Raw genomic sequence first — 17,606 nt, forward strand, 5'->3', positions numbered from 1 at the left:
GAGATGGCCCTTCAATGACTTAAACAACCCTTTTTGGTTTTTTTTTTTAATCTCTGCACGCCGGCTGTAAGGATGCTCTGATCTCCGTTATTACCGGCGCGGCTCCGCCCGCCTGCCCGCGGCCCCGCGGCGCTCCCCGCCCCGCTGCGGGACAGGATGTCCCGCCTCCCGCCGCTCTCCCGATTGGCAGAGAGCTCCGCTGGCGTACGGGGGGCCGAGCTCTCCCCGTCTCCAGTAGCGGAGGAGCGAGGGAGGGATCGGCCGGCGGCTCCGCCGGCGGAGGGGTGGGGGGTGGGCGGGCGAGGGAAGGAGGGGCGAGGATTACCCGGGGCCGAGCGGGCGGCGGTGGAGCGAGAGCAGGAGCCGCCGCCGTCGCTGCCGCGGCCGCTCGGTGAGTGCGAGAGCCCCGGCAGCCCCGGCGGGCTCGGGGGCAGCGGGGAGGCGGGGGCGGGAGCGCGGCGGAGCGGCGGTGGGCGGCGGGGGGAGCGCGGCCTCCGCTCCGCATCCCGGGAGCGCCGCGGGAGGGGCGGGCAGCGCAGGGGCGGCCCCCGCGCCGTGCGCGGCGACCCCTGCCCGGGCGGGGCTCTGCCTCCGCGCCCCCCGGCCCGTCCCCGCGCTGGCCCGGGCGGGTGGGAGCCGTCAGGGGCGGTGACAGCGGGACGTGAGCGCGGGGGTGGGATGCTCCCGGGAGAGGGGGAGCCCCCGGCCGCCGGGAGGAGGGGGTGCGGGTGACCCTGATAATCGCTTTATGTTGGCCTGAGGCTTGCGTAATCTGCGATCAATTATTTATTTCATGCACCACTTACGGAGCTGAGGGGCAGCGTTAAGGCCTTTGGTGTGGCTCAGTGCAGCAGAAGGGAGGCTTCCTTCCCACGGGTGTGATAGGGAAGGGATGTGGAGGCTTTTTTCTAGGTTCAGGTAGTATTCCTAATGCGTGTTCCTCTGCCCGTGCAAATTCAGGGGATGTGAACGAGGGAGGTCCTTCTTCATGATACATTTTGAAAGATCAAGTGGAAGCCGTCCTAGTCTGAACGAAAATAACCTTGTGTGGTTTACTTCATGTGCTAGATTGCCCTTTTTTTTATTTTTTTCTTTCTCTCTGCTTATTCTGTAGCAGGTTGGGCTGCTCAGCCAGCCTGGAGAGAAAGCTGAAGAAGGAAACATGTCTTCTGATTCTTTTTGTCTGTCTGCTCAAGCAAGGTTTGACTCCAAATGGTTGAAGACAGACTTGCAGGTAAGGACTTTGATGGTCATACTGCATTGTGACCTTTCAGATGCAGTTCAAGGATGCTTTCAGTCCAGAAAGCTGACAAGTAGAAGATTGCAGCTCTTGAGATAGTGTATAGGTTTTTCCAGGTATGCTGATTTAGAAGTGGTTTTGAGGAAACACCGAGTTATTTTGATCTGCAAATAGATCTGCATTTTCAGTCCAGCCCCTTCTGCTTTGAAACAAGCTGGGCTACATATGCGTGTATCTTTGCTGAGTGTCAAAGCTCCTAGCAGAGTATGTGGCATTTCTGCTAGAACTATCAATTCTTATTTAGGCTGTTGCTAAATGTCTTGCCTGCATATGAGCTGGCAGTTTTAATGCATGGGAGAACTGAAGCGAAAGACGATGGAAATGTAATTTATGTTTTGAAGAGTTCCAATTAGATTTTGCTGTAGTTGTTTGCATTATGAATAGAGGGTTCCTTTAAATTTTGTCCTTTTTGAGTTTTTTGTCAAAGGTACAAGGTTGAAATGCAAGTGGTCTTCATTGAAATATACCAGTATTTGGTGAAAGTTTTCTTTTGTCTTAGAAGTTTTCTTTATTTAGCAGAGTTGTGTGATATGGGGAGGAGGAGGAGGATATTAACATGTTTTCTCAATTCAGGTTTTGCCAATAAGTGGAAAATATAGAGGAATAGAGTAGTTTGGGTCAGTTATGTTTGTTGTAGATGAAATGAGTAAGTAGATTAAGTCCTTGTCTCTTCACCTTCCTTTACCCAGATGTTGCATGCATATAGATCTCTTACTTGGAATAGCCTTTCCAAGTTTCAACTCAAAACTGTGAAATTCTTTTTGGGATGGGCTGGCCAGTGTTATTCTTTGGTTACTGTTAATGATAGTGCTCCTGAAAAACTCTTAAAAATTCCATCTTTGTGACTTTATCCCAGATTACCTGCTGATAGTCTACACACTTGAGTTGAGTTGTTCTTATGGTTAGACAAGGATTTTTCCCCATGCAGTTGTGCTTTGAAAGCAGCCTTTCTCCAATATTTTACATCAAACAAGATAAATTGCAATCAGAAGTGACAGATATAGCCTAAGAGGTTCTGTTATTTAGTAGGTCTTGAATGTAAATGCTGTGAAATGACAGGGCTTGCTCTTGATTTGGTTAGTTTCATTCTATTTTCGTCTTTTGTTCCTACCAAAGTAAAAGTTTCATTCTAAAGTCAGATGTTTTCTCTGATGTAGTAGGTAAAGACGCTACGCAACATTTTGGAGATAAGCATATTGAGAAATATGGAAACATTTTTTTGTTTCCAGAGGGGTGGCTTTTAGATCACAAGTATGTTATATATAATGATCATTGTGTACAGGGAAATTTATCTGAAAAAGTGGCAACCTTTGTTTGTAATACCTGCTGACTATGCATTGCCTTTTTTTCTGCTCTATTATATGGGGTGAAAAATGTGACTGTTCATGTGACTGATCAGATTTTTCCCTTTTTGTAGTGCCTTTTTTTCTACATCCCTTTTTTTTCCTATTTATTTAAATTTTTGATAGGAGGGTTTCGGTTGTCATCCAAAATTTTATGGGTTATTTTCAGTTATGTGTATAAATGCAATGAAATATTTGTGATTTATGAGACTGTAGTTTAGTTGATGTGTTACAAGACTTCCTTTTAATAATAAGCATCTTCATTTGCAGCATATTTTTATGAATAAATGCTCTTACTTACATGAGTTCTTTATATGTAGTAACAAGTTAGACTCTTAATTGCCAGAGTACTCTTTTTTTTTTTCTTCCAATCAAGCCGTAGTCAAAATAATGAGAATAATGAAATAAGAGAACAGTAATGATTTGTCATCTACTGGATGCAAACATCACTTCTCTGGAATCTGAAGACAAGCCAGGCCTCCTGGGTATAATATAATTTTCTTATTAGGTTACCTGTTTTTGGTATTGCACAGGTCCTCATCACAGAAATCTTAATTGGATGCGTGTGCTCAGTGTTTTGAAAAACTGAGCATGCGAATCTTGAGTAGTATCTTTTAATGTATTAAATGGCAGATGCCTTCTGTAAAGGGAGGGGTTTTTGGGCTCTGGAGAATTTTTCTACTACATGAATGATTATTTTAGCTACTGGTTGGCTAGCATGACCTAGCTGCGTGTGGTAACTTTGTCTTAATTCTTTAAGTTCTATGTGTGCTGAATATGTAGATTTCTTAATGTGCATGTTTTTACTGGCTCAGCTGTAGCAGAGCCCTGTTGGTGCTCAAGAGACTGTCAGCAGGAACTGAAAAGGTGAACACAGTACTATGAGAGGTTTGAAGAAGGCACACTAAATTTATGTGAAAGGATTAAAATGACTACAAATTGTTTGGAATTGTACCCCGGAACTCTTCACTTTGTAGCTACATTTTTAACTTCTCTGTGTATGGCATACCAAGAATGAGTAGGTGACAGTCCTTGTGGAAACAGAATTATTCTGGGGAATTACCTTAGAAGGCGTACAGAGACTGATTAATTGTTAAAATAAATTCTGCTGCTGCAAAGTTTGGGGTGTATAGCTGGGATTGGAAGTGAAATGGTTTCATTTGGGGGCCTAGAAGTCTCCAAAGTACTTTTTTTTTTTTTTTTTTTACTTTTTCCCTTTGTCACTGTTGCCAGAGAGTTTGTTTTTTAGACTTGATGACTGGCAGTTATTGTAAATTAATCCAATGAAATATCTCTGAAAATTAGGATACTCTTTTTTGTTTTAGCTCAAGAAGATGTTGCATGGATAGTGCAATATTCTAGTACTATTTGCATTAATAAGTATTGTATTGTGGTATTAATACAATGAGAAAAGAGTGACATGTGGATTGTAGCTTGGCTTGTGTTTAATCACCTGTGTGCATCACTTGTGGCTGGTGTCCAGGACACATTTTAATGTTCTTACTCACTTTTGGGATGGTACTGCTGTGAGACAAAGGCAGTGTGATGTGTAGCATGTTATTGCTGCTCTTAAGTGAATATCAAAGGCACAAGTCCTTTTGTAGTAGCAGTGACCTTCTGGCCTGCACAATTACCTGACGTGGTGTGAAATGTTAATGGAACTGTATCTTCACAATGTTTTTTGCTTATATTATTTTTCTGAAACTGAACAATACTATTTTAGGAAGCCAAAGTGCTCCACAAAGATCCAAATGCAACCTGTAACTGCTCCATGTCTTTTTAAAAACTTTTCATTTATGTGTATGATTACAGCTACTAGTGTAATTTTGAAGTGCTCGGAAAATTTTTTTTTACTTAAAAAAAAATCTAAATTTCCTGGTGGAGCAAAATAAGATATTCTATTTTATCTGTAAAAACAGACTGTTACAGCAGCTGAAATATCAGGGTTGTTCAGCTGAATATGAGAACAGCAGTACACAAAAGGTATGTTCTCCTATGACATATCAACAGGATGTTTATAACATCACCATTAATAAAATAATCCTATGAAGTTATAAGATAGGTGGATTTTAGTGCAGGCCACTTGTTCATGTATCATTACTAATACAGTCTCTTGAAAAGTAAGTGTATTATTTCAATTTATAAGTTATTTATTTAGATTTGAATTAATACACTGAAAAGGCTTACCTGTTGATGACTACGATTGATAGAAACCATCACATTTATAGCAAACGTTGTGTGTTATGGGAGTTTGGTAGTTTCAATGACTGTTCCTAAGGAGGACATCCTTTATTATAAAAAGGGAAGATTAAAATTGTTTACTTAAACCTAGGTACCCAGTTTGTGGAATCAAACTGTGCTTAAAATAATTCTGATTAAATAGATGTACTGTACAACTAAATTAGAATCTTATGCAGAGACCTTTAATTAGTGATGGATGAATAACTAAAAACTAGGATTGCTGTGAGCTAATGGGATGCATGTGTGTGTTCAAATGGAGTTTAATTAGGCTGCTTATTCTGGTTCCTGTGGAGAACTGTTGTGCTTAATAGCAGGAGTTAGAGGGAAAAACTTTCATTTTCCTGTAGTGCGGAGAAAAACTTTAGGCAGCAGTCAAGGTATAGGAGCTGTCTGCAAGAGGAACATGAAGCATTTCCATCAGTTTTCATTGAGTTCATGGTTGGCAGACTGTTTCTGTCATTGTCTTTTGCCACAGAGATAAAAAACAGTTTTTTGAAATTAAATAGCCACCTTTAAGAGTTGCATTGATTTGAAACCTTTTTACCCTTCCTTCAAAGTTACATTCATTATTTTGATTTTCTTGAAAATCCTACCTTCCAACATTCAGATCAGTGTCTTTACATTTGAGAAGATTATGTAAAGAAATGATGTCTTGGCTATTAAAAGCAAGAAGTTCGTGAAAGTTGCCTTCTGTATTTTCTTGCTTTCATGTTAATCTACTTTGTTTTGGTTTTCTGGTCAAAAAAGTGAAGGGCTTATTTGGAAGCTCTTACAGTAAACTGCAAATGAGGACTCCTTTGTATTTAAAGGAAGTGAACTTCCCGATACCAATTTTTGAAAGTTATTTTAAAAATGAAATAGTGCTGTCTCTCCTAAATAAGTGATTTCCAGATGGGGGAAAAACACAATATGTGGTGTGATAGGTTAGGGAAATTAGATTTAACATATAGGTTCAAATATTTGGGCTCAGACAGAGCTATTCTTCAGATACATGAAGATAGTTTTTAAGTTTGAGGGAATTGCTTAATTTTTCTTTGTGTGACTATTAACTGTTAACTTTTCCATTAAGTGGAAGACCAGCACCCTGCTATTATGGGGATGTTTCTAGTTTAACCCCAAATCTGTTGAAGTAATGTGGTGCTGCTGAACTTTTTGATTTTGCTCCCTGAGCTCTTGAGCACTGTGTTTGGGTCTGGTGGTGTTGCACTGTGCTCTGCATAGGTGTGATAAGCAGCTGTGGTCTCAGGGCATGCCTCGTTCAGCAGGGAAGGAAGGAAGCTAGGACAAAATACTAAGACAACAATGAAAAAGGAAACACAAATTGAATGGATTCAAAAAAGCGAAAACAAAAGAGAGACTTAGGAAAGGACTTATTCTGCCATGATTTTCTTCACTATTATTGGGCTGAAAGTTTTTTTTATTTAAGTATTTTTCTAGCAAGAAGTTTTTCATGTAGTCTTTAAAATACAGCCAGTGGCTAATGCAAAAATAAGTGAATAGAAGAACAGATTCTCCACTACCCTTGCCAATTCTGAGGTGAAGATTATTTAAGTAGCTTATATTTTAAATCCATATTGATGTTCTGTGGTTATGAAGTCAGTTTCTTAAATTTGCAGTGCAATTATATAACCAGGAATCCCACCTAAGTCTTACCTTGTCCTTTTGTGTCATTTTATATTCCTGGCTTCATTTTTCTTGAGTTCAAGTTAACTTTTATTAAGGCTTCTATGCTTTTTTCAGGTGAGTTTATGAAACCACCTTGAGAGCATAATCTAATGTACTACGTGGAGTTTGTCTAATTGAAATAGTTGACTTCAAAACAAAATCAGAGCTGCTGATTATTCTTAAAATAACTTTCTGAAAGCAAAATTGTAGCAGTGCTTTGAGAATTCTCAGGAGCTTACCCAGTTATGGTTGCAAGATTTAATTTTCTTGAAATGGGAGGAAGTGTTAATGCCAGGCTCTTATTGTCTAGGGTTGATGGGGATGGACGGGAATTTCACTGCCAGCCCTGTTGGAGGTTGGCAGCAGCATATGTTAGCAACCAAGCTAGATACCCCTTGGACTTAATCAGATGTTGTACCAGACAGAATAAATTACAGTTCTACTGCAGAGATAAGATTAACTAAAGATTAGAGTGGAGGCAGCCCAGTTTACAGTAGAAGTTCACTTTAAAGCCTCCTTAGGCCCTTGTGTTTTTAGTTTGGGATAAGTGAGCAGGGCTGAGCCTTAGGTCTGTGAGGGAAGTGTGGATTTGTTGAGATATATGGCTTTCAAGTGACCAAGACATGGTCTGGGGATGAGAAAGTGTGACAAATGATGGAAGAGGCTTGGGTTTTCTGAAGGTGACATGCGTAGGAGATGGGGATTGAGAAGAGGTCAGTGGATGTCATGGGAAAGGACAAGGGAGATTTTTAGCGTGGGGAATGAGTAGGAGGATTAAGAACATGGACCAAAGTTGCAAGGCAGTGGATAGTAGTAATGGAGTATAGAGCTGCTGTTCTGCTCCTTGAAAGGAAGTGTGTAAGTGGTGGGGCAAGCAGGGCCTTGGGGGTAGATTTACAGAGGGCACATCTCTGGTGCTGCTGTCAGTTGCAGAAGTTCAGTGAAAACGTCATTCTTAATTTGTGAACTTACTGAGTTTAAATTCATCCCTTTAAACATTTACAAATAAAATTGCAAAATTATTAGAGGGAAAGATATTCATATGAATCAAGCAATCTAGTGAGAGGCTTTATTAAACACAAGTGGCTGCTCTTGTGTTTGCAACTCCAGTATGTCAGGAGCGATGAAGACACCAAGTGTGTTTTTCTTGTCTTGCTCTGTACCGCCAATTGCCTTGTGAAGATTCTTCAGATAATTTAGTGGAGGGTAGTACCTTTTTCCTTTGTTCAGAACAAAAAAAAAAGAAAAAAAAAGTTTTAATTCTGTAGTTTGAACGCTTAGATGTGTTGATAGACTCTTTATTAATGACTAAATGTGAGAGGTATTGGTGGGAGCAAAAGAAGAAAGTCATAAAATACTGTAGGAAGAAAAAAAAAGCAGGGTTGGGAAGTTAAAGCAGACATTTTTCCACTACACAGAAGAGCATCATCTCCAGCTGCGAGTTTCACAGGGTCACAAATGTTTGAGATTGGAAGGGGCCTCTGGAAGTCATGTGGTCCAACTCCCATGTTCAAGAAGGGCCACCTAGAGTCCAGTGCCCAGTCTGTGTGTGAATGTCTTCTGAATATCTTCCAAACTTGGGAATTTTCAACCTCCCTGGGTGCCTCGTGCCCGTGCTTGGGCGCTCTCTCACAGGGAAAATGTAATTCCTGGCGGTCAGAGGGAAGCTCCTGCATTTCAGTTTACACCCATTCCCTCTGGTCCTGTCCCTGGGTACCACAGGGTAAAGCCTTCCCTTCAGATTTTACACACATATGTAGAGATGAGCTTTCCTCCCAAGCTCTTTCTCTCTGCCTTTCCTCATAAAAAGGGTGTTCCAGTCCCTTAATAGTTTTCATGGCTCTTTGCTAGGCTCTCTCCTTTTTGTCCACGTCTCTCACACTGAGCCTACACCGAAACTGTACTGATGCCTGAGGCTGTTCCTCCCCAGCTGTAGGACTTTGCACTTCTTCATGAGGTTTAGGTTCATGAGGTTTAGGTTCATGAGATCAACCCATTTCTCCAGCTTGTCAAAGGCTCTCTGGATGTCAGTCAGCATGACCTTCTTTTTGTATCAACCACTCTGCCTCATTTCTGTTGGCTGAAAGAAATATTTGTCTTAAGGGAGCTGTAAATTTCCTATTATGATTATGTAATTTTGAGATCATGAAAATAAACTTGCTTAAAGAATTTATCACTTAAGAACTCAGATTTTCTTTCACTTTCGGCTAATATATATAGCAAATACTAGGTATCTGCTGAATGTTCAGTAGATTAATAGTCATTTTGTTACAGCTGAAATTGTTGCCCTGTTATGACAGATGAATTGGTTGTAAATACTATTTCTTAATTAGCTGTTCAGTTGGTTGCTTTGATTATTGCTGTAAAGTCAGTCCAGTTTCTTTACTTTCAAACTTGTCTTCTTTTTCCCTTCCCCCAACACGGATACTGCTGACAAAATGTTAACTACAACCTGAGTAGTAGGCAAAATTGTTTATCTGAAGGCTGCTTGTGGTATTTGGAGAGGGAGGTGGAACTCTGTGACCCGTAGTCTTGGTGGTTCCTCTATCTTTTTGCAACATACCAAGAAAAAATTACTTTGATAAGGCTTTGAACCAAACCCAAGGCCAAATAAATTTTGTTTACTTTTTCGGTTTTTAGTTGCATGAAAGAGTTGAGTGAACTTTGTGCTGTGTAAAAGAATTAGAGGTCGAGGTGAAGAAAACAGTTCCTGATTCTGCTTTATATGAATGCTTTCAAAAGTAATAAGTAAGTTTTCTAAAATACAACAGTGCTACATTATGAAAAATCTGGCATTCAAGCCTGGAGACATTTAGATTCTATGGCCTATGAGAATGATTTTCCATACCAAAGTGATCTGAGAATGTAAAGTAAAATGTGTGAAAAAGATAGTTTATTAGAGAAAGATTTTTAATTTGTGACAACTATAATTTATTATGCAACCCATCTGGAGGATTGCCTCACTTACTATTTTTCAAGCTTGTATTTTACCATAGGTTAGCATTTAACAGGTGAAAGATAAAAAAAAATAATGTACCACCACTATATGAACCAAAATCAGTGAAACAACTGTTCTACTTTTTTTACACAGGAAAAAACTATGAAAAGTAAATTCCCTAGGTGTCCTATTAAAGTATATGACCACATCTAAAGAAGGAAAAAGTGAAAACCATTTATTGTTGAAATATTCATAGACTGGGAACAATCAAGAAAATCAGTTGATGGTGAATGATTTTTTTTCGTTGTTGAAATGCAGCTTCAGATTATTCAAATTTTAAAAAAATAAATCCAAATGTAAAGCTCTTAGCAAAACACAAAGCAGACCTTTGCAAAAGGTCCTTGTGCTGTGTAACACTGAAGAACAGGGACTGTACCTTTCAGTAAAGCATGGTCAGAGTTTGATTCTGGTGCTGTACAGTTGATAAGTCACAGATAAGATGAGTAACATCTAGCTCACACTGCATGATTCTGCCCCTGATCAGGCAATAGTAAGTGACAGACAAGTACAATGTGTCAACTCCTATTTTATGCTGAAAGAAGAATTATGGAAATCATTAATACGTGTTGGTGTGGATTTCTGAAGTATGCAATATGAAGTCAAGGAATTACTATGGTCATTTAGTGTGTTACAGTGGTGTGAAAGCATACGACTTGTCTTTTAATTCCTATTAACTGGGATGAGCTGGATCAGCAAATCTCTGCCCTGCTGGTGGATGTGTCTCTTAAAACCTGTAATCCTTAATCATTACAGTGTAATGATTTTATTTTGAGCTATTTTCTCGAGACAAGTGGACTTCTGTGTAGTGGTAAATATTTTATGGCAGTTGTTGTAAGCCACATCTTTGTGTTACTCTCAGTCAAAACACTTTGGATTTGAATGCTAGTTACTTAACAGAAAGATGCTTCTGAATGAGCCTTCAGCAGGTGGTGTATTTTCTTTTTGTCATCTTTTAAAATTTTTCTTGGTGCTGTTGTTTATTTTAATTTTTTTTAATGTGGTCCACTGCACCACTGCAGTATGCAGAAAGTATTCTGGTTTTCAATTTTGTGTCCTGCCCTCCTCCTTTATGCTGTATAGTTGTGAATTACAGCCTGGTTATTATGGAATTCACTTGGGATGTAGATACCTGTTCTGCAGCGTTTTATAAACCAAAAAACAACACCCATAGAAGAGAAGTTATCCTGGTCATTAGGATTCTCCGAGGGAGATCCACATTCCTAAATCATTAGGAGACTTGTGTTACAGCCAGTGCTTTTGTGAGTGGTTCCAGCTAGCAGAGTCTATGTTCTGTTGCCAGTATTTGTGCTCTTGAACACAGAGTGTATTGGGAGCTGACCTGGGCTGAGGCAGCCCTTTGCTCTTCCTTTGGGTGTTGCTGGTTTTAGGGCTTGATCCATTCCGTAATCTGGCTCGTGGTAGGAGAGGAGGCATTGTAGCAGTTGGAAAGAAGGGGGAGTGTGGTGAGAGATACTTTGCCCAGCAGGACCAGATTGAACTGGCTGAATTCATTTACAAATCTGTGCCTTGATGTCATCATTCTGGTTAAGATGCCCAGCTCCTGAGTTGCTGGTTGGCGAGGGGACTGTGGGCTTCTGTGTCTTGGGATTTCATGCAGCTTGACTTTGTTAGAATAGCTTTTCCTGAAAAGAAAATGGACTCCCCACACCCTCTCCCTGCCCCCCAGCTAGTGTCATCTTGAATGGGTGGTTAGTTCTGAGGTGACCAAGTCCGTGCTTTTGATGAGAATTTGTCACCAAAAGAAATTCATTTTGCTGGGCTTGGACCTAACTAAAATTTACCATTTTGTGCTTTTAACCTGAAAATAGCATAGCTAGACAATCAGAGATTCTGAAGATTTTTTAAATCCTTGTCATACACACACACACACAAAATCTCATTTCCAATGAGATGATACATGTGCATCTTTCTTCTGGGATGATGTATAAAATCAGATGTGTTTTAAGTGTTATCTTGAGTGTCCTTGAGAGAAAAGTGTGTGTAACTGTATCTAATATATTGTTTTTAACAGCTTGCTTTTACACGAGATGGATTGTGTGGCTTGTGGAATGAAATGGTAAAAGATGGAGAGATTATATATCCTGGAACAGAATTAATACAGAGTGGTGAACTACCTCCAAGAAAAGGTATGAATTTTAAATTTCTTTTAACTTGTTCATTTTTTTCTTTCATTGTGGTGTTGAAAATGGACTTCAGCTTTCATACTGTCACAAAAGTTTTATCATCACCTGTCTCTACAATTTACGGGTGTTAATGTTTTGAATTAAATACAATTCAAAGTGATTTCTAAAAAGTGTATGAAAAGGTAATGTCCAAGCCTCCGAATGAAGGCTTAAATCTGTTCCAGCCTTGTGAAATTTAACTTCATAACTAGGCATGTTACTATGAGAGAGGTTTAGCAGTGTCTTTTTGTTTGGTATGCTTGGTGTGTTTACAGCTGTGGCCTTTGTTTAAAGGAAGTGGACTGAGGAATGGGATAAAGCTGATACTGCTATTTCTAATTTTGTTTACAGTCTTCAGCAAGTAACTGAAAGGTCAGCTTAAAAACTGTCCACAATCTGCCTGAGAATGTAGTGCTTGGTTTTGTTTTTTTGGTGATTTTGTTTTGGTTTTGTTTTGGTTTGGTTTTTTTTTTTTTTGGTTTTTTTGGGGGTTTTTTTGTTTTGGTTTGGTTTTTTTTTTTTTTTTTTTTTAAATTTTCCTATGTACTTGAGAGCAGTTCTAGCACTGCAAATACTGCAAATGGCTGAGTAATACATTTATTTAGAGAGATTACTTTGGTGGGGTGGATTTTGTTTTATGATGGGCAATGAAGGAATGGGGTGATTCTGCTCTTGTCTTTTTTTCATTTTCACCACTAAAGTGGTGCTCTTTTGACTCCGTACTGAACAGAAAATTAAACTGGTCAAAAACTAAAATTTTGTTTCCTGATCTGGCTGAAATGGGCTCACCAAATGGTCAGATAAGTTCTGTCAGTAATTTGTAAATTTCCCGGATAAATGAGCAGATGGGTAGAAATATTGCCTTTGGTGAAAATGAACTATTTTTTTGTCATCTGTTACTTCCTGAATTGTACTGTGGGATAGACATGATATTTCTAACCAATAATGCTCAATTACTCATGTAGACAATTTTTTCATACTTACAGTATGCCTCCTTTAAAAATAGGAGGAATGGATATGTTTTTGACTAGAGTAGGTAATTTTTACAGCAAGTAAGGTAGAGTAAATAATTTATGGGAGAAGAATGAATTATACATTTACTTACCAAGAGTATGAGCTTTGTAGGTTATTAGTGGCTGCATGCTGTAGTAAAAATCAGGTTATGCTCCTAACTGTATCAGAGTTAGAAAACTTTTGTCTTCCCTATGCTGCTGGCCCTTTGGAATATTATTGTTGACACGGGGTGAAAATACAGCTGATCTTATCAGGAAGGCCACTATGAAGCTGCTCATGAAATGAGTGGAGGTAGAGTAATAGTTTGTTCTTTGGTTGTCTACTTCCATGTGTAGTAATAAGAAGCATTGTAAACTTTTTGCAATAAAAGGAAGTATTGCCTCCTAAAGGAATTGTAGGAAATGCTTTCCTGTTCCCTGACAGCTCATGATAGAGGTGTTGTGGTAAAACGATTCAACATGCTGTGCTTTCATGTAGAAAAAGGATAACAAACATCTGTAGTACTGAAGGGTATTATTTATATATGTATATATTTTAAAAATATAAATATATATATATTTTTATTATATGTAATAATTTTTTTCTTGCTTTGCAAAATTATCTTTTTGTGCTGGATACTTATACATTGCTTTTAGAGTTGTACCTGTGCTAGTCTTTGACAGAAAATTGTTCTTCCAATATCTTTATAGCTAAGCAGCTGCAGAGAATTGAGATTTTTAGTTAGTTATGGTGCTTTAGTGCTTCTAGTAATTCTGAGAAAGCTTATAGAGAGATATTGTAGTATAATTGCTTTTTTAATTTTCAGGGTAATCCTTGAAATATCAGCTAGGAAAATGCAGTCTGTCACTTCTGATGCAAAATAGACAGCAGTATAAAATAAAAATCCAGAAGTGCTAAGTCAATCACCTGTGACTTCATGTTTGTCCACACTTAGGACACTTGCTCTGAACAATGATGAGAATTTATTTTTTTTAATGCTGGATGTAAGTGTGTACACATCTCAGAAGGTTCAAAAAGTGTTGAAGATTGTAAAACAGTGCTATTTAAAAATCCAGAGTTTCTGACACTTCACTGTATAAATAAGGCTTTTATGTTACTCTAAAATGTCCAAGCTGTGACGAGGCTTTCGAAAGCTTTTTCATGTACATAGTGTGGTGGTGGTAAAGGCAGGCTGCCACTTGTTGTTTCCAGTACTGTACTGTGGTGGGTTGACCTTAGCCAGGTGCCCACCCTTCCAGCTCCTTGCCTGCTGCCCCTCCTCCATAGGAGGTGGAAATAAAATATAAAAGCTTGGGAGTTGAGATAAAGCCAGGGAGATCACTTACCTCTTACTGTTGTGGGGAAAATAGACTTGGGGAAAATTAATTTAGTTTATTTTAGTGCCAATTAAGATAGACTTTTATGGCGAGTAACAAAGGTAAAAACTAAAATACCACCTTCCACTTGTCCTTGCTTCTGGAGGAGTTAAGTGTAGGTATTACATAGCACAGATCACAACTGTTCCTTTCCACAGCCAGAGGGTATATGTTCTTCTACCTATTTCTTGAAACTCTGCAGTAGTTTAGAAATTTAAATAACAGCTTTTTCAGGCTCTTAACTCAGGATTAATGTATGAACTGTGTTTCAGTGAAGTTAGTCATCATAAATGCTATTGTGTTGGCCGACAGGATTCTAAAATACAGCTATCTTGCTTACCAGGCTTGAGTAAAAAAGGCTAATCAAGGCTATATTTGGTCACTGTCAGTGAGGTTGTGTGTTTGATCATGGAACCAGAAAAATTGATGGTCAGTTTGCACCTCTGAACTTGCAGCTCAAGTTGAGTTTAATGAAATAAAAATCTAAAGTATTTACATCTGTTTAGTTGGTACTTATTTTTCTGCATAAATGATCTGCAAATATAATTCAAGAGGAGAGGGAAAAGTACACACAAGTAATGAGATTTATATAAAACCCAGTGGTTTCATATGAAAAGCAGTATAGATTAATGTCAGTATTCAGAATTTGCTGCTAAATTGACTAATCTGGATATGACCAGGAGAGGTTGTTGTATGTAGTCCCTTTTATTCAGCCTGTTTTAGGAAGTTTTGATTTAAGCTCATCCACTGTAAGTCTGTTTCTTCACTAGTGCTGTAGCTCTCTGTTGGTGCTGACTGGACTGTTCAGAAGAGGCACTTCATTCTGTCAGTGGATATTAGCAGTGGCTGTAGACTGGAAGAACATGCTATAGGTGGCAAAAACCATTCCTTTTCTCTCTAGGAAGAATATAGAAGTAGTGCATTTTTTTTCTCCTGTTAGCAAGAATGTTTGGTTAGGAATAAGGTCTTTGTTTTGAATTCATGGCACTTTAAGAAAAACATGTTTGATAAATGTGTTCAACAGAATGTGTTTGGATGTTTCCAAGTACCATCTGAGGACACAGCTGCGACAGTAGTGATGTCCAAATACAGGTGCACTTGTGGCATTGCATGTATTTCAAAGACAATCAGGCTGCCCTCAGGAAATTTGGATTAGATTAATACCATGTATACTGGAATCTGTGTTCTGAAAATAGTAAAAAGTATTAAATAATATTGTTTTTACTAAGTTTTCAAGTTAGAGAACTGTTACTGTAAAATTTTAAGACATTACCAGTCTCTTTAAGACACACAGGTCCCTTTGGAGGGCTGCTATTTTTAATTTATTTTTGATTCCTCTAACTTCATAGGTGGAAAATTCTGTTTCAATTAGCTGTTATAAGTTCCAGGACAAAAATATAAAATTGTCAGCTTCATACATATGTCCTACCTTTGGCAAACACTGTGGGCTTCCTCTTCTGTTGCCCCTTTCCTGAAAGTTGGACCTTTCTGTGCCTGTTGCCTCTAAATACACAAACCTCATGCAGTGTTGCACCTGCAAGCAGGTTAAATGAAGTCCAAATGCCGCAAGCAATTCCAGAGAGGCTGGCAGAAACAAAATATTTATGACAAGAGTAACAGCATGTGGGAATTGGTTATGGTGGCTGGTGTTCAGACCACATTATAAATCAAGCTGTAGTAGTGTGTAGGGATGTGGGCTGGCTCCTGCTTTGAGCCTCTTTTTTTTGTGTAAGGGAGAACTTGTTAAAAGTGAGAAGTGGCACTTTTCTCTTCTGCTTCCCCTGACCCAGCTGTGGGTTGTACACAGTGCCTCAAGAGTTCAGTGCTCAGCTGTGGATTATCATGCTCTCTCTGCAGGGTAGGGAAAGTCTGTACTCATTCTGTTGGACAGTTTGACTTCAGAAGTGTAGAATGCTCTATTGTAAATTCAAAAAATAATTTATTGCATTAAAAAAATAGTATACAGGGAAGAAAAGAAACTTTATTTCTGATTAGGGTTAGGAAATAGGAATCTTATAATCTAACCTAGAAGGCTGTATAAACATGGTTTGCAAATGGTAAAGCATATCTTTCCCTCACAAATAACATATATCAATTTTGTGTATGTAGGTGTGTATATATATATATATATATATATATGCATGTGTGTGTAAAAAATCAAGGATTTTTGACAGAAAATATATTGCAGCTGAAATATTTCCTGGATCTGGGACTACCAAATACTAGTTTAGGGTGGTTATAAAATACAGCCTTTTTCTAAAGCACACTGTGTGACTTTTTGCCCTGTCAACATCTGTAGGGAAACTGTTGCAGGTTTTCTCTTGCCATGGGGGGATTCCCAACTACATGAGTTCATTGGCATTTAAAAGCAGCACAAGACTATACTAGAACAGGTGGTGGAGGCCACTATGCAGTGTCAGGTTTTTTCCCTCATTGATTATGAAAAGTAAGTTCCATTTTTAGTGCTTCCTTTTTATGCTCTGTTTATACCAGGTTAGGCCATGGCTGTTTAAGATAGTGCACCCATGGTGAGTTGCTCTGCTTTGATTTGGGAGCTAATTTCTAGCTGAGAAGGGTTACTTCAGCTGCTCTGTTCTGACTGCTGGCTGTGCCTGCAGTATACTAAAACATAATAAAGGGAAGGTCTTTCAGGGAGATGTTATGTTGCTTCCCCCATCACAATATTCTTAAAATTAAGTTAAATCATGCTGACACACTGCACTGTATTTTTGCATGCATTGTTTTGAAAATGATCTTGTTATTTTGGTCTGTTCTGGCTTCGCTCAAGATATTTCTTCTCCCTGCCCCTCTTTTTGAAAAATCTTTGGGTCTTCCTGTTTAAAAATCTTTCATGAAGCAATACAGAACTTCCATCATTATGATGTCTGTGTTGCTGCTTTCAATCTAGACTGATACCAGCTTTGTCTGTTGTGTGGCAAGTAGTTTTTTTGCAAGTTTACTAAACTGTCTTTGTGGAATGATTTGACATGGTCTTTTAATGTGTTTTTTAAGCTCATTTCCTTCCCACTTTTTCTCTCATTGCTCCTCTTCCTGGTTCATACAGGCAATTGAAAAAAAAATCCTCCTGTGTATTTACATGCTGGGGTTGTTTTTATTCCATCCAAAGCTTGAGTTCCCACCTGGATTGGGATCTTCTCTGTTTGCAGTGAGGAGTTTGATAGAATGACTAAGTTTGTAGCCCTTGGTTGTCATCCTTTGCCAAGGATCTGTTGAAAAGCGTAACAAGTTCTCCTACAGCTGCCTGTAAATTGTGTCTTGGCACAGCATCCTTCTACCCACTAACTAAAATTCCAGACCCTGCAAAGTGTGTCTCTAGACGTGTGGGTGAGTGGAGAAACAGTGAGATTATGGTGTTACTGTGGAAATATTCTGAGCCACTGGGGCTGAGCAGGGTCTGTGGTCTATAATGGGTTCTGTACTTTTCATGTTATTCTCCAGTACCTCTAAAAGAAACAGCTGGATTGAGTCACATTTTGGACATTGTTA

At 39.0% G+C, this 17,606-nt stretch overlaps 1 protein-coding gene across 3 annotated transcripts in view; it reads left to right on the forward strand.

The window, feature by feature from the left end:
- Positions 1-236: 236 nt before the first annotated feature.
- HERC2 (HECT and RLD domain containing E3 ubiquitin protein ligase 2) overlaps positions 237-17,606 on the forward strand; it is a 102,000-nt gene continuing 84,630 nt past the window's right edge. For 2 of the 3 annotated variants that reach the window (XM_038151738.1, XM_038151896.1), the window contains exons 1-3: positions 237-391; positions 1,115-1,234; positions 11,580-11,694. In XM_038151738.1, the coding sequence (XP_038007666.1) occupies positions 1,163-1,234; positions 11,580-11,694 (187 nt within the window). In that variant the 5' untranslated portion in view covers positions 237-391; positions 1,115-1,162. The remainder of the gene's footprint in view (positions 392-1,114; positions 1,235-11,579; positions 11,695-17,606) is intronic. The other variant, XM_038151816.1, reaches the window with a different exon arrangement.

This window comes from Motacilla alba, chromosome 1 (genome assembly GCF_015832195.1).
Source record: "Motacilla alba alba isolate MOTALB_02 chromosome 1, Motacilla_alba_V1.0_pri, whole genome shotgun sequence".
NCBI lineage: Eukaryota > Metazoa > Chordata > Aves > Passeriformes > Motacillidae > Motacilla > Motacilla alba.